The sequence below is a fragment of the Schistocerca americana genome, chromosome 6 (genome assembly GCF_021461395.2).
Source record: "Schistocerca americana isolate TAMUIC-IGC-003095 chromosome 6, iqSchAmer2.1, whole genome shotgun sequence".
Lineage (NCBI taxonomy): Eukaryota > Metazoa > Arthropoda > Insecta > Orthoptera > Acrididae > Schistocerca > Schistocerca americana.
In genome coordinates, this window is record NC_060124.1 from 380907771 (window position 1) to 380935005 (window position 27235).

General features: G+C 41.3%; 1 protein-coding gene and 1 non-coding gene across 2 annotated transcripts in view; one reads left to right on the forward strand and one right to left on the reverse strand.

The window, feature by feature from the left end:
- The window catches only part of LOC124619685 (inactive pancreatic lipase-related protein 1), a 243764-nt gene that overhangs the window by 9945 nt on the left and 206584 nt on the right, over positions 1-27235 (reverse strand). Inside the window, exons 6-7 of the mRNA XM_047146235.1 lie at positions 7903-8094; positions 3257-3425 (exon numbers count right to left, since the gene is read on the reverse strand). Of these exons, the coding sequence (XP_047002191.1) occupies positions 3257-3425; positions 7903-8094 (361 nt within the window). The remainder of the gene's footprint in view (positions 1-3256; positions 3426-7902; positions 8095-27235) is intronic.
- Trnaa-cgc lies at positions 5258-5330 on the forward strand. Its single transcript has one exon. It is a non-coding gene; the product is annotated as a tRNA-Ala (tRNA).

The window sequence follows — 27235 nt, forward strand, 5'->3', positions numbered from 1 at the left end:
TATTTCTTCTCCATGGATTTTAATACCTACTCCGAATTTTTCTTTTGTTTCCTTTACTGCTTGCTCAATATACAGATTGAATAGCATCGGGGAGAGACTACAGCCCTGTCTCACTCCCTTCCAACCACTGCTTCCCTTTCATGTCCATCGACTCTTATAACTGCCATCTGGTTTCTGTACAAATTGTAAATAGCCTTTCGCTCCCTGTATTTTATCCCTGCCACCTTCAGAATTTGAAGGAGAGTATTCCAGTCAACATTGTCAAAAGCTTTCTCTTAGTCTACAAATGCTAGAAACGTGGGTTTGCCCTTCCTTAATCTAGCTTCTAAGATAAGTCGTACGGTCAGTATAGCCTCACGTGTTCCAACATTTCTACGGAATCCAAAGTGATCTTCCCCGAGGTCGGCTTCTATCACTTTTTCCATTCATCTGTCAAGAATTCGCGCTAGTATTTTGCAGCTGTGACTTATTAAACTGATAATTCGGTAATTTTTACATCTGTCAACACCTGCTTTCTTTGGAATTGGGATTATTATATTCTTCTTGAAGTCTGAGGGTATTTCGCCTGTCTCATACATCTTGCTCATCAGATGGTAGAGTTTTGTCAGGCCTGGCTCCCCCAAGACTGTCAGTAGTTCCAATGGAATGTTGTATACTCCTGGGGCCTTGTTTCGACTCAGGTCTTTCAGTGCTCTGTCAAACTCTTCAGGCAGTATCGTATCTCCCATTTCATCTTCATCTACATCCTCATCCATTTCTGCAATATTGTCCTGAAGTACATCGCCCTTGTATAGACCCTCTATATACTCCTTCCACCTTTCTGCTTTCCCTTCTTTGCTTAGAACTGGGCTTCCATCAAAGCTCTTGATATTCATGCAAGTGATTCTCCTTTCTCCAAAGGTCTCTTTAATTTTCCTGTAGGCAGTATCTATCTTACCCCTAAGTGAGATAACCCTCTACATCCTTACATTTGTCCTCTAGCCATCCCTGCTTAGCCATTTTGCACTTCCTGTCGATCTCATTTTTGAGACGTTTGTATTCCTTTTTGCCTGCTTCATTTACTGCATTTTTATATTTTCTCCTTTCATTAATTAAATTCAATATTTCTTTTGTTACCCAAGGGTTTCTACTAGCCCTCGTCTTTTTACCTATTTGATCCTCTGCTGGCTTCACTATTTAATCCCTCAAAGCTACCCAATCTTCTTCTACTGTATTTCTTTCCCCCATTCCTGTCAATTGTTCCCTTATGCTCTCCCTGAAACTCTCCACAACCTCTGGTTCTTTCAGTTTATCCAGGTCCCATCTCCTTAAATTCCCACCTTTTTGCAGTTTCTTCAGTTCTAATCTACAGGTCATAACCAATAGATTGTGGTCAGAGTCCACATCTGCCCCTGGAAATGTCTTACAAATTAAAACCTGGTTCCGAAATCTCTGTCTTACCATTATACAATCTATCTGAAACCTGTCAGTATCTCCAAACTTCTTCCATGTATACAACTTTCTTTTATGATTCTTGAACCAAGTGGTAGCAATGATTAAGTTGTGCTCTGTGCAAAATTCTACCAGGCGGCTCTCTCTTTCATTTCTTAGCCCCAATCCATATTCACCTACTACGTTCCCTTCTCTCCCTTTTCCTACTACCGAATTCAAGTCGCCCATGACTATTAAATTTTCGTCACCCTTCACTATCTGAATAATTTCTTTTATTTCATCATACATTTCTTCAGTTTCTTCGTCATCTGCAGAACTAGTTGATATATAAACTTGTACTACTGTAGTAGGCGTGGGCTTCGTAACTATCTTGGTCACAATAATGCGTCCACTATAGTGTTTGTAGTAGCTTACCCGCATTCCTATTTTCCTATTCATTATTAAACCTACTCCTGCATTACCCCTATTTGATTTTGTGTTTATAATCCCGTAGTCACCTGATCAGAAGCCTTGTTCTTCCTGCCACCGAACTTCACTAATTCCCACTATATCTAACTTTAACCTATCCATTTCCCTTTTTAAATTTTCTAACCTACCTGCCCGATTAAGGGATCTGACATTCCATGCTCCGATCCGTGGAACACCAGTTTTCTTTCTCCTGATAACGACATCATCTTGAGAAGTCTCCGCCCGGAGATCCGAATGGGGGACTATTTTATCTCCGGAATATTTTACCCAAGAGGATGCTATCATCATTTAACCATACAGTGAAGCTGCATGCCCTCGGGAAAAATTACGGCCGTAGTTTCCCCTTGCTTTCAGCCGTTCACAGTACCAGCACAGCAAGGCCGTTTTGGTTAGTGTTACAAGGCCAGATCAGTCAATCATCCAGACTGTTGCCTTTGCAACTACCGAAAAGGCTGCTGCCCCTCTTCAGGAATCACACGTTTGTCTGGCCTCTCAACAGATACCCCTCCGTTGTGGTTGCACCTACGGTACGGCTATCTGTATCGCTGAGGCACGCATGCCTCCCCACCAACGGCAAGGTCCTTGGTTCATGGAGGGGGCGGGGGGGGGGGGGCTAATGTCATATGACTCCACAAACCTACCAACAAACTTTCGAATCCCTGGTACGCAGAATAAGTGATGTATTCCGCTCCAAAGACGGAGAAACAAGGTGTGAAGCAGGTGGTGATAACGTTTTGGCTCATCAGTGCATCTCCTTTCTTCTTTACAGTTCTTAACGGAAGATAATTTTTGGAAACATTTGATTGCCTATGACATATTTTCGGGAATGGACTGTAACCTCAGAAGTAAATCTTCAAATTCTCCCAAAACGTTTCTGGAGAGATTCTATCTAACGTAATGGAGCACCTACACAACATTTTTACATGGAGTAAACTGGCCGCTTAAAATTCTAAGAGCACCTCTCAGTTCCTCCGACTCTTTTCAGAAAGACTCTAATAGGACACTAAACATTGAATTACGATTAGATTGTATGATAGTTCTATGTTCTGCCTTTTCAGCAGATGCATAGATACATCCCCCCCTCGCCCCCTCCCCCCCCCCCCCCCCCCCCCCGCACCAACCACCTTCCCACCTCACCGCGAGACAAAATGCTATGTCATGCTACATTTCCCCTCACTACGTCATAAAAGATTCGTAGTAACATTTCTAGGTTATCACTGACGCTGTAACTAACTACTATGGATTCTTCACTCAATTTTAAATTCGTTTTCTCCCACATTTTCGCACTTCATTGCTAAACTATGAACACAAATCCTTTGCGTGGAGTATCACTACACATTGTAAATCCTTGACTTACGTGTGAGGTACGTCCTCTCCCATGATGATGTAGTCTTCATCTTTGGGTTGGCACCACCCAATGAAGAACAGGAACTGGTTAGAACAAGGCGCAGCCCAGAAACCATTGGGGCTGTTGATAGACTCGATGAAGTATGGTGTCACTTTCGTGTGGTCACAAGACAGCGACTCTGAAAAATACGTGTTTTCACTGTAAATAATATATAAAGGGCCAGTACTTACGAGCTGTTGGCAACGTGCAGACTAGTTAATTGCAAGTCGCAGGAGAAAATGTGAGAGAAATGGCCACTTGAGGTGAAAAACTTGCTGACAGGTTTAAGCTGATTTGTGAATACTTTCAAAGCTGGAACACATTTTATATACAATGAAATGATAATTAAATCAAAACCCTCAGCTGGCGACAGGCTTTCATATAGATCAACGGGGATAGTTGAAAATGTGTGTCCCGACAGGGACTCGAACCTGGGATCTCGTGCTTACACGGCAGACGCTGTATCCATCTGAGCCACCCAGGGCACAGAGGATAGTGCAACTGCAGGTATTTATCGTTTGCACGCTCACCGTGAGACCCACATTCCCAACTTAATGTCCACACACTACATTCGTAGTGCCCCTACCCATTACACTCATTACTCGCGGCAGACAATCTTACGGAGCCCCGTAAGAGTTCGGGCAATGCGTGTGCATCCAGCACAGAAGAAGAAGGTCAATGGCCGGTTAGCCTTAACAACATGAAGACGCTATCTGTTCTTTCGGACATGTTAGTTTAATTAGTGTGTAAGCTAAGGGACCGATGACCTCAGCAGTTTGGTCCCATAGTCCTTACCACACATTTCCAAATTTCCTATTTATTGGATCATTTTACCGATCCCCTGACTCAGAAGACGTAGTTGCTGAACAGTTCAAAGAAAACTTGAGTCTCATTTCAAATAGGGACCCCACTCATACAGTTATAGTCGGTGGTGACTTCAATCTACCCTCGATATGCTGCAAAACATACGTTTAAAGCCGGCGGCAGGCATAAAACGTCATCCGAAATTGTGCTGAATGCTTTCTCAGAAAATTATTTTGAAGAATTAGTTCAAGAGCCCACTCGAGGCGTAAATGGTTGCGAAAGCATACTTGACCTCTTAGCAACAAATAATCCTGGAAAAATAGTGACTATTGTGACGCATACAGGGATTAGCGACCAAAAGGCAGTTGCTGCTAGGTTGAATACTGTAACACCAACAATCATCAAAAAGAAACTCAAAGTATATCTATTTAAAAAAAGCTGACAAAAATGCTTTTAACTTTTTAAGAGAGAGTCTTCACTCCTTCCGATCTGATCATGTAAGCGTAAAAAGTTGTAATGTAACAAAGCAACTTAAATCACTTAATAAAGCCAAGGTCTCCGATCCAGACTGTATACCAGTCAGGTTCCTCAGAAAGTAGGCTGATACAATAGCTCCATATTTAGCAATTATATACAACCACTCGCTCATAGAAAGATTCGTACGTAAAGACTGGAAAATTGCTCAAGTCATGCCAAAACCCAAAAAGGGAAGTAGGAGTAAACCGCTGAACTACAGGTTCATACCACTAACGTCGGTCTGTAACAGGGTTTTGGTACATATACTGTATTCGAACATTATGATGTAGCTCGAAGAAAACGATTTATTGACACATAGTCAGCACGGATTCAGAAAATATCGCTCTTGTGAAACACAACTAGCTCTTTATACTCATGAATTAATAAGTGCTATCGATAGGGGATGACAAATTGATTCCATATTTTTAGATTTCCTGAAGGGTTTCGATACCGTCCCTCACAAGCGTCTTCTAACCAAACTGCGTGCCTATGGAATATCGCCGCAGTTGTGCGACTTGCATTCGTGATTTCCTGTCAGAAATGTCACAGTTCGTAGTAATAGATGGAGAGTCATCGAGTAAAACAGAAGTAATATCCGGCGTTCCCCAAGAGGTATTATAGGCCCTCTATTGTTCCTCATCTGTATTACCGAGCGAGGTGGCGCAGTGGTTAGCGCACTGGACTCGCATTCGGGAGGACGACGGTTCAATCCCGTCTCCGGCCTTCCTGATTTAGGTTTTCTGTGATTTCCCTAAATCGTTTCAGGCAAATGCCGGCATGGTTCCTTTGAAAGGGCACGGCCGATTTCCTTCCCAATCCTTCCCTAACCCGAGCTTGCGCTCCGTCTCTAATGACTTCGTTGTCGACGAGACGTTAAACACTAACCACCACCACCACCACCACTCATCTGTATTAACTACATAGGAGACAATCTGAGTAGCCGTCTTAGATTGTTTGCAGATGAGGCTGTCATTTACAGTCTTGTAAAGCCATCAGATGACCAAATCGAATTGCAAAGTGATTTAGATAAGATATCTGTATGGTGAGGAAAGTGTCAATTGACCCTGAATAAAGACAAGTGTGAAGTTATTCACATGAGTAACACAAGAATTTCGATTACGCGATAAGTCACACAAACCTCAAGGCTGTAAATTCAGCTAAATACTTAGCGATTGCAATTACAAATAACCTAAATTGGAACGATCACATAGATAATATGTGGGTAGAGCAAACCAAATACTGCGATTCATTGGTAGAACACTTAGAAGGTGCAGCAGGTCTACTAAAGAGACTGCTGACACCACGTTTGTCCGCCCTATTCTCGAATATTGCTGTGCGGTGTGGAGTCCGCATGAGATGCGACTGACGGATGACATCGAAAAAGTACAAAGAAGGGCAGCTCGTTTTGTATTATCGCGAAATAGGGGAGATAGTGCCACAGACATGATACGTGAATTGGAGTGGCAATCATTAAAACAAAGGCGTTTTTCGTTGCGACGGGATCTTCTCATGAAATTTCAATCACCAGTTTTCTCCTCCGATTGCGAAAACATTCTGTTGGCACCCTAAATAGGCATAAATGATCATCACGATGAAATAACAGATATCAGGGCTCGCACAGAAAAATTTAAGTGCTCGTTTCTCCGCGCGCCGTTCGAGAGTGGAACCGTAGAGAGACAGCTTGGAGGTGGATCTGTGCGAGGCACTTTATTGTGAATAGCACAGCAAGCACGTAGATGTAGATGAATGAAATCATGGAACTGTTTTACAGGGCACTGCCGGAATAATTGTAATATTTTCTTTTATTCTCCTTTCTTTAAATAGACGTCATCCTGTCTCATGTTTTAATTAATGTGAGCCGCGCGGAGTGGCCGCGTGGTTTGAGGCCCCATATCACGGACTGCGAGGCCCCTCCCGCCGGAGGTTCGAGTCCTCCCTCGGGCATGGGTGTGTGTGTGTTGTTCTTAGCATAGGTTAGTTTAAGTAGTGCGTAAGTCTAGGGACCGATGACCTAAGCAGTTTGGTCCCTTAGAAATTCACGTACGTTTGAGCAGTTTGAATTAATGTGAGTTTAAGAGTTTCACTCTGCTGGGTTAACATTTTGCAGGGCCTTGATCATCCGTTGCCCAGGTTACGAAATTTCCTTAAATTTAGTCTCCTGGTGCTGATCAGGTTTAAACTTTTGAAGAGCCGTGATTGACCGTTTCTTAATGTATTAAATTTTTTCTTAAAGTTTCATCTAGCACTGCCCAAGGCATTTTTTTTTTTTTTTTTTTTTTTTTTTTTTTTTTTTTTTTTTTTTTTTTTTTTTTTTTTACGGAGACTTTTATATTTAGATGCAGCATGTTAAGAGGAATTCATTTATAAGCAATTGTCTTGATTACCCACCATCATGTTCACTTCTTTTTATGTATTAGTCAGGATCCCGTACGTAGATTTGAATTGTGGTTTAAGGTTCTAGAACGCCATCTATTCGTCTTTATCGGGATAATTACTCCGCATGTTGGCACTGATAGATATTTTTCTTCTCCTAAATGTGTGTAATTCAGAATTTGACAATTCTTTTATTTCTTATACAAGTTTTGTTTAAGGGCCCTGTGGACTTGTTTTTAAATTGTTAATAGTTTTTTTATTCAGCCTATGTTAAATTAATTAATCCGCGGAAGCCGAGACCAAAATCGAAATCAGTTATGTTGTTCATGAACGGATGGCGTGAACTAACCAGTGATATTTTCATAGTGCCTCGTACTTTCTGGCCACAAGATCTACGGACCTAACGCGATTCGATTTCGTTTACGGAGCTGGAGGGAGACTGGAGACTAAAGAAGAAACGTGGACACTCTAGATGAAAAGCCGGTTTGCCTCAAGGACACTGCTAAAAGAAGGTAGATTATGTCCTCCTAGATTTCGAAATGTCATTCCACACTGTTCTACAGTGTCGACTAATAATGAAACGTTGATAGGAAATATATTCACAGACACTGACAATTTTTTTGTTCACTGTGCTGATGAGAAACGTTTACTCGAAACGTGGATTTCTGTCACCCCGTTCCTTTCTCATGCATCAGTTTATGCAAGGAATTAATTTTTTTATGCCGAATCTGCACTTTTAAACTCTGTTTGGATGGTGTTTATATTATTATGTCTGATACTTACACGACTATATTAGTGTCAGAAAATACATGTTATGTCTTTCGAGGTGATAACGCCTGCCAGAAACCGTAGATACAGTGTATGATACCTACTCCAGTTAGGTGGGAGCTTCTCAGGAAATGGTAGCGCGGGCCTTTACTCACTTAGCAGCGATGCGTGGGCGCAGCCCGGCTGCGTGGTTCCGCCGTTGACGTAGAAGTCGGCGTGCCCGTTAGGCCCCCACTGACCCAGGATGCCGGCACCCGTGTGGATCACGTCGACGAAGTGCGCGTCGCTCGAGTCGAGGTCACGCGAGCTGTTGCTGCCCATGTAGAAGATGATGGTCGGATCCAGACCTGCGCAAAAACAACATCACATTTACTGTGCGACCTGCAGCATACAGAATTCATAAGAAGTCTGGGGACAGATTAGAAATATATTACACTTCTGGCCATTAAAATTGCTACACCACGAAGATGACGTGCTCCAGACGCGAAATTTAACAGACAGGAAGAAGATGCTGTGATATGCAAATGATTAGCTTTCCAGAGCATTCACACAAGGTTGGCGCCAGGGGCGACACATACAACGTGCTGACATGAGGAAAGTTTCCAACCGATTTCTCATACACAAACAGCAGTTGACCAGCGTTGGCTGGTGAAACGCTGTTGATAAAGGTCGGATTGTAGCCTATCGCGATTACGGTTTATCATATCGCGAAATTGCTGCTCGCGTTGGTCGAGATCCAATGACTGTTAGCAGAATATGGAATCGGTGGGTTCAGAAGGGTAATACGGAACGCCGTGCTGGATCCCAACAGCCTCGTATCACTAGCAGTCGAGATGACAGGCATCTTATCCGCATGGCTGTAACGGATCATGCAGCCACGTCTCGATCCCCGAGTCAACAGATGGGGACGTTTGCAAGACAACAACCATCTGCACGAACAGTTCGACGACGTTTGCAGCAGTATGGACAGTCAGTTCGGAGACCATGGCTGCGGTTACCCTTGACGCTGCATCACAGACAGAAGCGCCTGCGATGGTGTATTCGACGACGAACCTGGGTGCACGAATGGCAAAACTTCATTTTTTCGGATGAATCCAGGTTCTGTTTACAGCATCATGATGGTCGCATCCATGATTGGCGATATCGCGGTGAACGCACATTGGAAGCGTGTATTCGTCATCGCCATACTGGTGTATCACCCAGTGTGATGGTATGGGGTGCCATTGGTTACACTGTAAGATGGCAAGAACTATGCCCCTTACATGAAGTCATTAAAGATCACCTAACTCACGTTGAGCGAACAGTAGGGTTGAACAAAAATGACTGACAAGGCACAATGCATCTTGTAGAGGGTATAGTATGGACGTATTGGAATAATTAAGGTCGGGTGATGGTTTTAAAGTAATTCACACGACATGAAAACTTTGTGGAAAAGCGTCGATTTACTGGAGGCTAGTTTACCCCAGGGAAGTACTCAGAATTGACCATGGCCGTTGGGGGAGTGGCTAAGGGAAGCGACAATAGGCAGCTTAGGGCAGCTCAAGCTCTGAGAAAGCGGTAACGGGATGTGGCCTCCAGCCGCATTAAGATGAGTGACAGTGAGTGGGTGGTTGACCCTGACTCCATGCTGGTCTACCGGGAAACAGACGGAAAACTTGTACACCTGTTGATAAATGTCTGTCATCCTGTTTTCTGTGAAACACGCGAGAAAGCTGTGCAAAGCTATGGTGGAGCGGTCAACAGAGGTCAAAATATGTGTAGTCATGACTATAGCAACTTCACACTGAATACATGGTCCGCAGAGTCTGAAGCAAATCAGGTGATGAGCGACAGAATGAAATACGCCAGTCTCCGATGGGAACGTAGGACCAAGGAATTTGAAGTACTCTCCTGGGAGTCAGAATTCCGGAAAACTTGGTGTTGTGCAGACACTAACCTTGATGGGTGGCCTGGGAGGAGCTAAATAACAGAAGTTGAGAGGGAGGGAAATTTTGTGGGAATCTGCTCACTTCCCAGAGCAGTCATTGGTCGGTGCTGGGAAGCGACGCATAATTAACGTGACTTGCGCTGCAATTGACGTAAGCGATTTTGCTGGAGGGGAAACTGAGGTGAAGAGCAGACTATCAGAAGTCTCTGTATAGGTCTTCTGTTCCCAGCTTGCCTAGAGTGCGGACGTGGCGTTCTTTACTCAGCTTGCCTGAGAAAGAGTGAGCATCTCTGCAGTTTAGGACTTCGCAAATGGAACGATTGAGCTTGGAGATAGGAAGTTTTGGTTCAGCTATGTACTGAGCAAGATCGCTAGGAGTGAATAGACGAGCGCAGCCTTGCAGCACCATGAGGTCGACCGACGTCCGCACAACGACACCGCTCCGCCACGCTGAATTTGGTGATATTGCGCCCGCTCCGGCCACTGATTAATTTGCTGGATCACGTCGGCAAAGTTTCTACGAGGGTTTCATGGGCCATGTATTCTAGAATTCTTCTCGCACTTCGCATTACGCCTGGGTCAGTCGATAAGAATTACTTTTGATTTATCGCGCTTTACTCCATGCAAACGCAATTTATTACCACTGCCAGTTAGGAGAGTCATGTAATGTGATGATTGAAGGTCGTGAGTTAAAATAAATCTGTGCTAATCGACTGCATCTGTTTTCAATCAAGTAGTTGAAATCCCAAGTCACTTTCTTAATTAATTTTATGTTCAACATTTGCATCTGGTGTTCCATAGCTGAATATAACATCAATGTGCACCCCTTTTTAATAAAAGGGATCAATTCTGAACCAATTAATGTCAACACTGCCACCACAGTTCAATCTGGAGTCACAGGGCTTTATTACTTTATTTGCATTATCCGACATTGCGGCAGTTTTGCACTCTCTGTTGATCTGTTAGTCAATTACCTGGGGTGAACACTCACCAAAACCAGATAAGTGACGAGTGGGGTGTTACAACACATCTCGGTCGCCTCTTGTTCGCGTCGACGACACTTTAACAGTGGACGTTACATTTCAGATGTGTTATGATCCTTGGCTCTACCCTTCATTCAATCCCTTCGAAATCCTACATTTCAGCAAGATAATGCACGACCGCATGTTGCAGTTCCTGTACAGGCCTTTCTGGATACAGAAAATGTTCGACTGCTGCCCTGGACAGCAAATTCTCCAGATCTTTCACCAATTGAAAAATGGTTCAAATGGCTCTGAGCACTATGGGACTCAACTTCTGAGGTCATCAGTCCCCTAAAACGTAGAACTACTTAAACCTAACCAACCTAAGGACATCACACACATCCATGCCCGAGGCAGGAACCGAACCTGAGACCGTAGCGGTCTCGCGGTTCCAGACTGTAGCGCCTAGAACCGCATGGCCACTACGGCCGGCTACCAATTTAAAACGTCTGGTCAATGGTGGCCTAGCAACTGGCTCGTCACAATACGCCACTCACCACTCGTGATGAGCTGTGGTATCGTGTTAAAGCTGCATGGGCACCTGTACCACTACACGCTATCCAAGCTCTGTTTGACTCAATGCCCAGGCGTGTCATGGCCATTATTACGGCCGGAGGTGGTTGTTCTGAGCACTGATTTCTCAGGATCTATGCACCCAAATTGCGTGAAAATGTAATCACATGTCAGTTCTGGTATAATATATTTGTCCAATGAATACCCGTTTATCATCTGTACTTCTTCTTGGTGAAGCAATTTTAATGGACAGTAGTGTATGTAGTGACGGAAATGGAAAGTGCCATACCGTGAAGTACAAGTTCAAATTTGATCAAACTTTGTGGAGACATTCATCATATGAGTATTATATTGCATGGGGGCTTATTTAAATTTACGTGATTGAAAATACTTTTGTAACTGTCTGTCCGCTTAGGTAAGTCTCGTAATCGGTTGGCCCTGACTAGAATTGTTACGCTATCTGACTGCAGAGAACAATGTAAGAAAATTTCAGTAAACACAGTTAATTAATTAAGTCCCCAGCAACTAAAAAACCAACAAAACCAATAAGCACAAAAGTAACTGTTCTGTATGTGGGAGTGTGACTCAACGTCCACATCTGGCACGGTTCTTCTCAAACAAGACAAGAATTTTTAAATACCAACTATACTGGCGTGACAAAAAAAATTTAGAAAAACTATAATTACGCAAGAAAACCAAAATTCACTCTAATACAAGAACACGATCCAGATGCTTTGTTGACTGAACCTGTAGTGACACATTATTTCAGATACACAACTAATAAAAAAAAACATTGTAATTTTTACCTTCATATATTGACGAAATGCACACAATAACATCTGCTATCTCTCCCATCAAATAACTGCATAAAACAAGGAACAACACTTTTTACTACAACATATCCTTCCGATTTCACGACAAGCAGTGCCTGCTACGAACTCCCAACACACACTGTCCTCTACGAGCTCTCTGCTAGCACTGACTGCCACGAACTCTAAACAGGCACTGTGGAGGCGGCTTAATAGTACTCTTTGGCGCACTCTCTGGCGCAGTGGCACAGTGTAGCCACCTTTCATATGCCCCTCCTCCACAGGCCAGAATTTGATGGTATTTTTGCCAGCATTGGTGGTGAAAATACCACCAAATTCGTCCAGAAAAATACAGACAAAAACAAAAGATAATATTAATACCTAAACATCACATAATTAGTTAAGAATTTTGGCTTTGCACTGACCTTTTACTAACCTAATATATAAAATACAGTAAGCAATACAACTTCTTTTCATACATGTGACCTTACATAATAGTTTATACAATATACAAAAAATCAGTTTATACAAATGTTCACATAAAATGCTTTCAATGATTGGTTTATACAAAAAAAAGACACTAACAGGTTACATGTTTTCCGTAGAAGCAGTCCATCAGTGGCACCCAGTAAAGTTCAGCAGGTACACCCAGCAACAAGTCACATTAATTCAGTAGAAGCAGTTCATCAGATGCACCCAGTAAAGTTTAGCAGGTACACCCAGCAACAAGTCACATTAATTCAGTAGAAGCAGACCATCAGTGGCACCCAGTAAAGTTCAAGAGGTACACACAGCAACAAGTCACATTAATTCAGTAGAAGCAGTTCATCAGAGGCACCCAGCAATGTTGAGTAGGTGCAGACAGCAACAAGTGACATTATTCAGTAGAAGCAGTTCCATCTGTGGCACCAGTAAAGTTCAAGAGGTACACACAGCAACAAGTCACATTAATTCAGTAGAAGCAGTTCATCAGAGGCACCCAGCAATGTTGAGTAGGTGCAGACAGCAACAAGTGACATTATTCAGTAGAAGCAGTTCCATCTGTGGCACCAGTAAAGTTCAAGAGGTACACACAGCAACAAGTCACATTAGTTCAGTAGAAGCAGTCCATCAGAGGCACCCAGCAATGTTGAGAGCATGTGCAGACACCAACAAGTGACTTCATTTCAGTAGAAGCAGTCCTATCTGTGGCACCCAGTAAAGTTCAGGTGCACACAGCAACAGGGGACATTTTTTCAGTAGAAGCAGTCCATTAGTGGCACCCAGCAATGTTGAGAGCAGGTGCAGACAGCAACAAGTGACTTCATTTCAGTAAAAACAGTTCATCAGTTGCACCCAGTAATGTTGAGTAGGTGCAGACAGCAAGAAGTAACATCATTTCAGTAGAAACAGTTCTAACAGTGGCACCCAGCAATGTTGAGTAGGTGCAGACAGCAACAAGTGACTTCATTTCAGTAAAAACAGTTCATCAGTTGCACCCAGCAATGTTGATCAGGTGCACACAGCAACAGGGGACATCTTTTCAGTAGAAACAGTTCATTAGTTGCACCCAGCAATGTTGAGTGCAGGTGCAGACACCAACAAGTGACACCATTTCAGTAGGAGTAGTCCATCAGTTGCACCCAGCAATGTTGAGCAGGTGCAGACAGCAACAAGTGACATTATTTCAGTAGAAACAGTTCCATCTGTGGCACCCAGTAAAGTTGCAGAGGTACACACAGCAACAAGTCACATTAGTTCAGTAGAAGCAATCCATCAGAGGCACCCAGCAATGTTGAGTAGGTGCAGACAGCAACAAGTGACTTCATTTCAGTAGAAACAGTTCATCAGTTGCATCAGCAATGTTGATCAGGTGCACACAGCAACAGGGGACATTTTTTCAGTAGAAGCAGTCCATCAGTGGCACCCAGCAATATTGAGTAGGCGCAGACAGCAAAAAGTCACATCTCTCAGCAGAAGCAGTTCGATAAAATTCACTAGCACTGATCACACAGTTCATCAGCAGAAATTAAACATGACTAAATGTCACACATCATGTTGAAAAAGTGCAGGTAACAGTTCAGAATATTTATCTTCACTAATCAGACAGTTCAGGCATGAACAATAGCTTGAATGCACATACAAATGCTTTTACAGTAAGATACAAATCATAACAAACACACAAATGATATCAGATAATTATCCTATTAACTATTACAATACACAAATACCAGTAAACCTATAATATTTATGGGTGTCAGTGCAAGTCACTACCAACACTAAAATAATATTTAGGAGATAAGTGGTTAGGATTAGGAAAGGAAAACACACAAAACACACTCACTCATCTCTCATCCACATTAAGTACTACTGTGTAACTGAATAGTGTTAATTGTGTAAATGTAATTCTGTCTAAACCTGATGTTCATCATGTGTATCAAGTAGTACTGGCAGCAATGTATAACAGTCAATAATAGTTAGTCAACGTCATAGTCATCATGTCAAGACCAATGTTTGCCAAGCCAGATCAAAATGTACTGTTGTTGAACAACTGTCAGTGAGCCACGATATGCAATTACTTCCTCTCTCCAAAAAAAAGTATATACTGCTTAGTTATTTAACAAAGTGTGTGTATAGACTATCTTCCTTCTATTTTAATGTTCTAGTCTGCTATCTTCATCCTCCTTGTTCCATAAGACCAACAAAAAAAAAAATATGCTCCTCACTTACTTTACCTCTTATACACCAAAACTCCAATAATCATTAGCATCACATAATCTCAATACGTCACTAATACTTCTTCAATACGTCGACACATATAACTCTTATCATCAATATCATTTACCTTACCTCTTGTCCACAAACAACTTCATATACTCTCAATACCTCAATAATACGTCGCTACATATAAACCTCAGCACCAATATCATTTCACTTCCATAACAACTCTTTCTTCTAGTCAGTCTCCTCGAACAAGTATAGACAAAATCCTAGTGCAACTTCAATTCAGCATCCCATACAATCCGAAGACACAGTGTCAACACACAACCTCTGTGTAATCCATCTGACCCAAATTTTCTACTCATTATAAATTATAAGATACATTTTGGTTCCTTGTCCATCATTAAATAAAAGAAATGCATACCTGACCTCTAACAGACTTAGTTCGAATAACTCTCAGTAATTAAGTACGATTACGGAGTGTGAATGATCATAATATTTCACAGTGTGTACACCACTTCAAGAATCATAGCAGAAGCAAACATGTGGAGTATTTTTTGTGTCAAGTGTCACTTCCTATTTCAATTGCTCACGAAAAATGCAGTGTAATAACTGTCAATGGTCTAAACCTAGTTTTGGTCTGTCATGTCGTTAGCTTCCTTCCTATTAGCATAAATTTATACAGCTTCCATAAAACCTCAGCTCATGTGACTTCAATGACTTTCTTGTACTAATGTCGTTCGTCGTATTATAGCAGTTCATTTTCTTATCTTAAAATATAAGGCACTGAGCGTAAGCAAAACAAGCAATAGCGAGTAACTATACCAGTAGAGAACAGAATGTCAACAAGTGGATGCAGCACAATTCTTACAACGAGGCTCTGCCAAGCGAACAATCTATAATTAATCCAATAGTGTGACCTAAACTCTATGTTTATACACAGTATATCAGCATTTCTATATTCTAAATTGAAGAGTAGTTATGACAACAAAACAGAAATGTGTAAATATGTAATCCATACAAAAAGCAGCAAACATATATCTTACGTAATAAACAAGTCATTAGCATCATATCAGCCTAAGCAAATAAATGTTCATATGTAATCTTAATAAGTAAACATGAAGGCGCAAGCAGATAAATGACAAAGTATAACTTACATACCTAAACACATCAGCACAATAAATCAGGTGACAATTATAATTTAAATAAATAAGCACAGCAGGCGCATAATTAAAAAAATGACATCAGTGAAAAGGCAGTGCAGCCAAGCGATGCATAATATATACAAGTCACAACCCAGTTCATTAATCAATAATTGTCAAAATCAGTAAATGTACACAAGCACGTCGCTTCACAAGTAAATTCATAGAACATGAAATTAGCACAAAGTATGAATCACGTAATCGCGAGCAGCAAATTACGTCTAAAGTACGTACCTAAGTGGAAATTTGTTACCTGAAAATAAACTCAATTAATAGTTACCTTTTTTTAGTTTATTAGTTTCTTCTTCGAAATTACATTCTTCCTGAAAATTTCTCGATAGCAAGTCGTCTTAACGTCGGACACGCACAGAATTTACCTGAAGGTCTTATATACTTTATACAACCGTATCCTGCAAAATACTGAATGTTAATAACACAATTCAACAAGTCCTTATAGCTTTATACAGAATTTAGTCGGAGAAATTAGACTGTGTATTTGTTTACGTCTGTCAGTGCATTCGCACTGAGCGCTCGATCAGCTGTAGGCGCGTGACGTAGGAAGCTATTGTTCGCGGTCAACGACTGCCTTGTGCGGCGCGCAGACTTGACTGTTGCTTTGAGTATGTGCCGCCGCCAAAACACAGCGCGGTATCCTTGTACTCTCTGCGTGTTTACATCTAGCTGTTAGTTTTTCACAAGTATGTCATTCCACAAAAATTTTTACGTTTGATATATGATGTATTCCTTTAGAGCGTCGAGATTTAAGAGTTTCTACTTCAACAGTGTTATCATGTATAATTTTGCGAATTCTATATGGACCGTTATAAAGCAGAAAAAATTTGCGACACAAGCCTTTTCCTTTATGAGACAAACGGTGGGACTTAATTAACACCTTCTGACCAACTGACAAGAATTTTAAACGACCAGGACGTTTAGCTGATTTCTCTCTTCTAGCAGCCGCAGATGCAATATTTTGTAGAGCCAGGTTAACAACTTCAGAATGCCGCAGTTTCCGTGAAGGCGGAAAAGGAACGATTTCAGAAATGCGATTTGTTGGTACTTTATTTTTTAATATCAATAGAGGCGGTAAAGAAGTTGAGTCATTAGGAAGTTCATTCAGAATGTTTTGAAAAATATGAAGATACTGATCCCAAGTTCTGTGATTCTGATGACAATAAAGACGGCACAATTTATTGATTTCCTTCATCCATCTCTCTGAAGCGTTAGATTGAGGGTGAAAAAGTGAAATGAAAATTGGTTTAATTTTACGACGCTGTAGAGTACGAAGCCAAATTTTAGAACGAAACTGTGATCCATTATCTGATATAACCTTATCAACATGACCAACTTCCTTAAGAAAATGTTTGATGAAAGCGTTAGATACTGAACGAGCTGTTGCTTTTCGTAAAGGTGTAAAACACACATATTTTGACGTCAACTCCACTGCTACGAAAATGTACGCAAAACCATTAGTTGAACGAACCACTGGACCGAACAAATCGACTGCAGCCATCTCCTTTAATTTCACTGGAATGATGGGAAATAACGGTGCTCTGTGAGAAATCGTTGGAGGCTTAGCCATTTGACATAATTTACATTTGGCAAGAACAGATCGAATACGTTTTTCCATATTACTGAAGTAACAATTTTCTCGTAATTTATGAAAGCATTTTCTGGGACCAAAGTGTGCATAACTGAAATGCGTATACCAAATCAATTTATTGACCCACTCATCAGGAATACAAACTAACCAAACGGAGTTGTCGACCGATTTTCGTTTAAAAAGAATGTCATTGCGAACTAGATAATGCTGTCTAATCGCCACACTTTCCTTTCTCCTCCACTTCTCCTTAATCTCCTTCCAGATTGGATCCTTATTTTGCTCCTTAGCGATATCCTGGAGCGAAGACGAAATAAAGTTCTCAAACGCAACACCTTGAATATACATCAAACAATAATTGTTTTCTATGCCGTCCTCTTCAGCACTTTGTTTCAAACCCATAGGTGCACGTGATAAAGCATCGGCAACAATATTTGAAGAACCCTGTATGTAAACAATACTAAAGTCAAATTCCTGTAGGTACAACGCCCATCGTGACAATCTGCCGTGAGTTAATTTTGTTGACATAAGAAATTCCAGAGCTCGATGATCGGTGTAAACCTTAGTATGTCTGCCAAACAAAAATGTGCGAAATTTTGTGAAAGCCCAAACAACAGCCAAAGCTTCAAGTTCCGTAATCGAATAATTCTTTTCTGATTTAGAAAGAACACGACTTCCAAATGCAATCGTCTTCTGTACTACAACGCCGTTTTCTTCTATCTCTTGAAATAAATGTGCACCTAGGCCCCTGTATGATGAGTCCGTTGCCAAACAAAATTCTTTAGATAAATCCGGATGTGAAAGAAGTGGAGCAGCAACTAAAGCATCACGAAGTTGTTCAAATTCTGACTGAGCTTCCTCATCCCAACACCAATTAGATTTCTTTCCGGATAGTTCACATAAACGAGGCGTGGCCAAATCGTCCAATCTAACAAAGCGTCTAAGAAAATTACAGACACCAAGGAAACTACGAACATCACGTTTTGTGGTAGGAACAGCATAATTACGAATAGCGTCTAATTTCTCTGGATCAGGAAGAATACCTTCTGTAGAAATAATGTGACCGAGAAATTTCACCTGAGAACGACCAAATTCAGATTTTTCCTAAGTTCACAGTAATGCCAACTCTTGCAAAGATACGTAACAATGAATCCAAAATTTTGTTGTGCTCACTCCAAGAACGTTTAGCAATAATAATATCGTCAACATATGAAGTAATGTTGTCACGAAGATAAACAGGTAAAATTTCGTTTCAACTACAATGAATGCTGCAATAGGTACAGTAAGTCCAATCGGTAATTTCCAAAGTCACTTTTGGGTAAAACAGTCATATCCGGTTATTGTTCACTTACTCACTAGATAGATTGATAGTCGGAGAGTTGTTTTGACAGATGCAAAGAATAGTAAAAGAGTAGGCAGTGGTCCAGAAAACTAAAAGAGAAATAGCACCACTACAGCTCGGGGCCCTATGCTCGCTACGGCACATATTCACTTAGAGTAGTGAATCCCCTGAGGACTTTAATAGCTGCACATAATTTCAAGTTTGTGACTTTGTGGCAAATTTGGCGGAAGTGCGTACGTAAATTGATCTAGCCATGAACATGGATGTATCTCATTCTTAGAATTGCGGAAGATCTTAAATTTCCGGACAGTCAAAAAGTGTTTATAGTCAAAGTTTTCGCCTCGTGGCGACAAAGACCTACCGCGTCTGTCCCGGTCCGAATGTCGATTATTGTAAAGTTCGCGCGCCTGGCGCTCTCTTGTTGCATCCCGTAAATGAAACAAATTATTTTCTTCAAACCCCTCTGCTACCTGTGATTCTAAATTTCTTCTGCTATCTTTTCCTACAATTTCCCCTTCGATCAGCTTGACTTGCTTTCGTAATGCCTCAAATTCCCTTTTCACGCGTTCATTAAATTTTCCCTGATTTTCAACATGCTTATTTATGTTCTGGTATTCTTCGGTTTCTGAAAATGGTAATGGAGCTGTATCATCCGAATCTCTGTCCCCATGTAAACTAAGATTTGACAGTTTATCTGAAATTTCCTCCACTCTTTCCGATAAGTCACCAAATTGTTCTTTCTGTTTATTTACGTCTTCCGTAAGTGTCGCGACTCGGGTTTCAGTATTGTCACATTTGGTAGCTAGCTGTTCATATTGTTGTGTTAGATTATTTATTCTGTCATTTGGTACGGATTCCTCGATTCTTTCAAATATTTCTTTCTTATCCTTTGCACGTTGTAAATTTAACTCTGAAAAATTCTGTACTATCACGCGATCTCTTTCTTCCTGTTCTCTATCCTGTTCCCTTTGTCTGATTTCTACTGCAATTAATCTATTATTGTGAGAATTCAGAATCGGTTGTACTTCTTCCCTGATTTCTTTCTTTAATTCATCTTTCATATTTTTGAAACATGTCCCTATTCTTGAATCTAACCGTGTTTCCAAAGTTCCCATCTCTGTTTTAATTGTTCCAATCTCTGTTTTAAATTCAGATCCTAACCGAGTTTCCATTGTTCCCATATCAGTTTTAATTTCAGATCGCAAAGTTCCCATCTGTGTTTCCATTGTTCCTATCTGTGTTTTTAATTCAGATTGAAAATTTAATATTACACTCATCAACTGCTCCATATTAACTTGTTCGAAATTCCTTTCGCCCCTAACATCTCCCGCAAAACTAACTTCCTTCGTCACAGCTGTAAGGCTACCTGTGTTCGATACTATTTCAGAGTCTTCTGTCGTTAATCTCAGATTCTGTAAATTTTCTGATTGAGAAAAATTTTGAAATGGTTCCGGACTATTTTCCCGACTTATCACATTGTTTTCCACCTCATTATCCATCATACTGTTTTCCTCTGTTGGCGAGTTCCCCATGTCAACAATTTCGTTATTCTCACTATTCATCATTTTTGCCTTTTTCATAGATCGCGTAATCATTTACAAAATACACAAAAATTTCGTCACTGTTCGAAAATTACACACAATGCCTCCTTATCTCCAACAATACTATTCACATGAAATGTCTCCCTCAGACACGATCAATCGAACAATTGAAATAATTGCACTAATTTGTCAAACGCGTGTACAAGGCAATAAAATTTAAATTTTGAAAAATACCATTAGAAGAATGCCAATTACCAAATCTACACATGCAAAATAGACTACAATTAATAAACTACAAATCACTACAACAATACTACAGTCTACAATTTTCACAATCAGAAGAATCCAAGGGACGATCCGAAGCAGCGGTCGCCACGTGCATGGGGGCTTATTTAAATTTACGTGATTGAAAATACTTTTGTAACTGTCTGTCCGCTTAGGTAAGTCTCGTAATCGGTTGGCCCTGACTAGAATTGTTACGCTATCTGACTGCAGAGAACAATGTAAGAAAATTTCAGTAAACACAGTTAATTAATTAAGTCCCCAGCAACTAAAAAACCAACAAAACCAATAAGCACAAAAGTAACTGTTCTGTATGTGGGAGTGTGACTCAACGTCCACATCTGGCACGGTTCTTCTCAAACAAGACAAGAATTTTTAAATACCAACTATACTGGCGTGACAAAAAAAATTTAGAAAAACTATAATTACGCAAGAAAACCAAAATTCACTCTAATACAAGAACACGAGCCAGATGCTTTGTTGACTGAACCTGTAGTGACACATTATTTCAGATACACAACTAATAAAAAAAAACATTGTAATTTTTACCTTCATATATTGACGAAATGCACACAATAACATCTGCTATCTCTCCCATCAAATAACTGCATAAAACAAGGAACAACACTTTTTACTACAACATATCCTTCCGATTTCACGACAAGCAGTGCCTGCTACGAACTCCCAACACACACTGTCCTCTACGAGCTCTCTGCTAGCACTGACTGCCACGAACTCTAAACAGGCACTGTGGAGGCGGCTTAATAGTACTCTTTGGCGCACTCTCTGGCGCAGTGGCACAGTGTAGCCACCTTTCAATATCATGAAAAAGCCTCGTACTGTTGAGAACTAACGTCCACCAACCTACGAGATTTGACCCCATAACGCTCGAATACAATCTCGTATTCGTTGTGAGATGCAAGTAAAAAGACTTAGAGTGCTATCTTGAGGAAGTTGTTGAACACCTGAAAGACATGGTGTGACAGGCCATGAAGCCTACTTGCTGGAGATTGGTATGAAAGTGTACATCTCCACAGACATGTCACATGGATGAAAAAGCAGGGGATTAGGCAGGCCAGTCAAGCATTGGTGTATTCCTTAAGTCGTTTGTGGTGGGTACTGTAATGTGGGTTCTAGTATTATCCTGCTGGAATACGCCATTTGGTACTCTGGCTACGAGTATGATAACAGGATTGACTTTTCTTGTTACATACCGGCGGACATTCAGCCTCCCATCAACAACAGCAAGATCAGTCCAGTGCTGAGATCCAATTGCTCCCCACACTATTATTCAAAGAGTCGGAAAGGTACTGCTCTCCAGAATCGCTGCTCCATGTTGCTTTCCACGAGGGTGGAGAGCATTTATGTTGACTTGACCGCCAAGAAAAGAAGCGAGACGCATCACCGAGCATCGTAGAATATCATCTGTCAATAACCCATTTAACTCTTACTCTACACCATTCAGGTCTCGGTTGTTCGTGGTACACAGTCAGTGGTAAATGACACATCAGAATTTGGGACATCAACCCAACTTCCAGTAATCTACTCCCAATGGTTCATGGTGATTACTTGCAACATATACACACCTGTCTGTTCGGCAGAGCAAGGCGAACAATCCTACGATCATCTCAGGATGCAGCTCTTCTGGAAGCACCTGTTCCTACTCTTTTCGCCACACGACTACTCTGACAACGGAATGGTCCAGTCCAACATGTCAAAACAACCCTGAAATATTTTATGCCGGAGGAATACAATGAAAGAAATCTTAGCTGCTGAGACACACTACAAGTATTTTTCAAAAGCTGTTGAAGTTACTCGTTTCTTTTCGCACGAAGAACCGCTTATGACAGCAGGTTCTACTGCCCTTCCTGCCCAGCGCCCGATCGGCCGTGACAAGAAGACATAGCGCCGCATAGTGCAATATCTGAAGCACCTAAATCATACAAAAAATATCACGTATCATTATTGTTCTGAGTAAGAGGCAGTTCATACCAACAGCTAAACTGTTGCATATATTCTTACGTAGGTGACTAACAGAGGGAAGTAAAAGCAGTGTTTGGTGTTATAGCCGACTTCCAATAACCGTGGCGTTAATTTATGGAAATGAAATATTTCTTACACGTATATCATTGTACAACAATCACTGTAGCACAGTTTTTATGACAATTTTTGAATAATGTATATTTTGGTAACAGTGAGCTCCTTGTTTACTCTCCATAGTGTCATCTGAATGACGAAAACAAATGTTTTCCTTACACCAGGCACACCTGACGAAAGACAAATTAATAGTTTGATGTACTTCACAGTAATTATTAACTTTATTTAGACAGAGTTGCGATTGAGTAAAAATGGTCCTGGCCATTGCTCTACTTATTGTGCTGCATACCGAGCATACTTAAAGCAATTCGTAAAACTTGCCGATGCAAATTGATAACGCACAAATGTCTGAAATTTAAGATTACTGCTCTCCTGATTAACCTAAAATGACATGCAGCTATCAAAATTCATAATATCCGACAATTTACTCAAAATTATTTTTCCACAGTTAAAAAAATTCTTTGTAGTGAGTCACATTGGTAGTTCCGGGTGAAATCTGAATTATATAAAGTCTTTTCGTCGTCTTCCTGAGACACAGAGGTACAGTTATGTCCTTGCAAGGGTCCAACAAAAGCAATGAATTTCTGCAAGTGGTCAGAAATTCATTGGACTCTATACACAGGAAAAGCTAACAGTGTCATTATGATTACAGTAAGGAAGAAAGGTAACATATGAAACTGAGTGTTCAGAATTAATGGCTGTGCATATTCACTTGAAGTGTAAAACAGATACAACTTTTGATTTGAGTCATCAGTCTTCTGACTGGTCTGATGCTGCCCGCACCGATTTCCTCTCCAGTCCCAACCTCTTCATCTCATACTAGCACTTGCAACCTATTCCCTCAATTATTTGCTGGATGTGTTCTAATCTCTGTCTCCTTCTACAGGTTTTACACTCTGCAGCTCCCTCTAGTACCATGGAAGTAATTTCCTGATGTTTTAACAGATGTCCTACCATTCTTTCCCTTCTCCTGTTTAGTGTTTTCACACTTTAATTTCCTCGCCGATTCTCCGGAGAATCTCCTCATTCCTTATCAGTCCACCTAGTTTTCATGTGCAACATCACATCTCAAATCCTTCAATGATATTCTGTTCCGGGTTTCCGACAGTCCGTTTCACTGCGATAAAATGCTTTGCTCAAAACGTACAACCTCACAAATTTCTTCCTCAAATTAAGGCCTGCGTTTGGTATCAGTAGACTTCCCTTGGCCAGGAAAGCCCTTTTTACCAGTCCTACTCTGCTTCTTATGTCCTCTTGCTCCGTCTCTCATGAGCTATTTTGCTGCCTAGGTAGCAGAATTCCTTAACTTCAGCTATTTCGTGATCAGCAATCCTGACGTTAAGTTTCTCACTATTCGTCATTTCTGGTTTTCCTCATTACTTTCGTCTTTCTTCGATTTTCTCTCACTCAAAATTCTGTACTCATTAGACTATTCATTCCGTTGAACGGATCCTGTACTACTTCTTCACTTTGACTGAGGATAACAATCTGATCAACAAATCTTATCATTGACATCCTTCAACTTGAATTTTAATTCCACTTTTGAACTTTTCTTTTATTTCTGTCATTGCTTCCTCAATGTTCAGTTTCCCTCTCATTAGTTTTGTTGCTAAGAACTGCTCAAAATTTTTTAAAAAAGATACAGACTTCCCAAGAATAACACTAGGAACAAAAACTGACTAGACTGTTCGCAGTTTAATCCTACATTTCCACAAAAAGGTGTCTGAATGGGTTTCAGATACTATGTTTCAGTGTAGTTTAAACTACACACACCAAAAAAGTTTTGCATCACCTCAGTTCCCAGAATTTCTGAAGATAGTCGTTGATTGTGGATACTGTATCACAGACACAGTCCCTTTGACTGTTCATAGATGACACTAAACTCCCCCAAAGATGTAAACAACTATAAGTGAGCAGGGCCTATTAGATGGAGGGGGCTCGGCAGCCGATCAGTTCCAGTCATTCCAACAGGAAGGAAATACACTGTTCGTGTTGTCCGTAATTCAACCATGTCTAGACGGTCAATACAGCGGTTTGATCACGTCCGGATTGTTACTTTGTGCCAGGGAGGGCTCTCAACAAGGGAAGTGTCCAGGCGTCTTGGAGTGAACCGAAGTGATGTTGTTCGTACATGGAGGAGATACAGAGAGACAGAAAATGTCGATGACATACCTCGCTCAGGCCGCCCAAAGGCTACAACTGCAATGGATGACCGCTACCTATTCATTATAGCTCGGAGGAATCCTGACAGCAACGCCACCATGGTGAATAATGCTTTTCGTGCAGCCACAGGACGTCGCACTACGACCCAAACTGTGCGCAGTAGGCTGCATGATGCGAAAATTCACTCCCGACGGCCATGGCGAGATCCATCTTCACAACCACGACACCATGCAGCGTGGTACCAATTGGACCAACAACATGCCGAATGTACCGCTCAGGATTGGCATCACGATCTCTTCACCGATGAGTGTCCCATATGCCTTCAACCAGAGAATCGTCGGAGACGTGTCTGTAGGCAACCTGGTCTGGCTGAACGCCTTAGACACACTGTCCATCGAGTGCACCAAGGTGGAGGTTCCCTGCTGTTTTGAAGTGGCATTATGTAGGGCCGACGTACGCCGCTGGTGGTCATGGAAGGCGCCGTAACGGCTGTACGATACTGAATGCCATCCTCCGACCGATAGTGCAACGATATTAGCATCATATTGGCAAGACATTCGCATTCGCACCCCCATCGTGCACATCTTGTGAATGACTTCCTTCAGGATAACGACATCGCTCGTCTAGAGTGGCCAGCATGTTCTCCAGACATGAACCCTATCACACATGCCTGGGATAGACTGAAAAGGGCTATTTATGGACGACGTGACCCACCAACCACTCTGAAGGATCTATGCCCAATTGCCGCTGAGGAGTGGGACAATCTGGACCAACAGTGCCTTGATGAACTTGTGGATAGTATTCCACGGCGAATACAGGCATGCATCAATGCAAGAGGATGTGCTACTGGGTATCAGGGGTACCGGTGTGTACAGCAATCTGGACCACTACCTCTGAAGGTCTCGCTGTGTGTTGGTACAACATGAAATGTGTGGTTTTCCTGAGCAATTGATCTCTGTTCCAATTTTCTGGACAGGTTCTGGAACTCTCGGAACCAAGGTGATGTAAAACTTTTTTTGATGTGTGTAAACTGCAATAATGCTTATTAGCAGCTTTTGTGATTAATGATACGCTTCACTTGATAAAACAGCTGTGATAAAGTGGGCAAAACTAAAATAATGTTCATGGAGTATTTTCACATGCCGGATTATGGGACATAAATCCGACGATGTTTGGAAGTAAGACAATATTGCTGGCGTTTGCTGTACAGTCGATTCCGAAACTGAACATGCGCTCAAGTGAACACGAATGTGAAGGAAATTCGGGCGTAGTCTGTACTTTTGATTAATACTACGGACAACTTAAACTGTAACGATAACATAGATAATGTTGTGGGATAGGCAAACCAAAGATTGCATTTTATTGGTAGAACGCTTATAATATGCAACAGATCTACTAATGGGACTGCCTACACTACGCTTGTCCGTACTTTTGAAGTACTGCTGTGCGGTATGGGAACCTTGCTAGACTGGATTGATGGTGAACATCGAAAAAGTTCAAAGAAGGTTAGCTCGTTTCGTATTACTGCGAAATCGGGCTTTGAGGGTTACGGATATTATATGGAAGTTGGGGTTAAATAAAGTAGTTTTTCGTTGCGGCGATATGTTTTCGCGTAATTTAAATCTCCAGCGTTCTCTTCTGATTACGAAAATATTTTGTTAACACCCACCTGCTTAGGGAAGAATGATCACTATTAAAAGGGAAGAGAAGTCAGAACCCGCATGAAATGATTAACGTGTTCTTTTTTACAGCGTTCTGTTGGAAGATGGAACGGTAGAGAAATAGTGGAAGTGATTCAATGAATCCTCTGCCAGACACTTAAGTGTGAATTGTAGAGTAGTCATGTAGATTTAGATGTCGATATAGTTAAGGGAGAGCAGATGGAGATTTCATCCTCGTTCTTTCCGAAGGCGAATCCAGTATACAGTTTGTTTTCGGATAATGTGGTGTAATTACTGGATGATAAAAAGCAGACTGCATCCTTATCTTTAAGATAGTGACGGAACTGTCACTGAGACCCCATTTTCTCTTGGAGGTCAGTTCTACATTGAAGCTGTGTCGTAGCATCTTAAGAGCAAGAAATTCAGCAAAATAAAGGGTATCAGGTTGTGTTACGGTGGGAACGATAGCTACGTGTGTCGCCTATAATCGAGGTAGGTTATAAATATTCTGGGTATTAGAACTCAACGTGGAAGCCCACAAATGATGTATGGAGATGCACTGGCGTGACTAAGCACCAAGTGTGGCTATTAGGTAACAGAATTCAGAACGGCTATAATCATCACTTTCG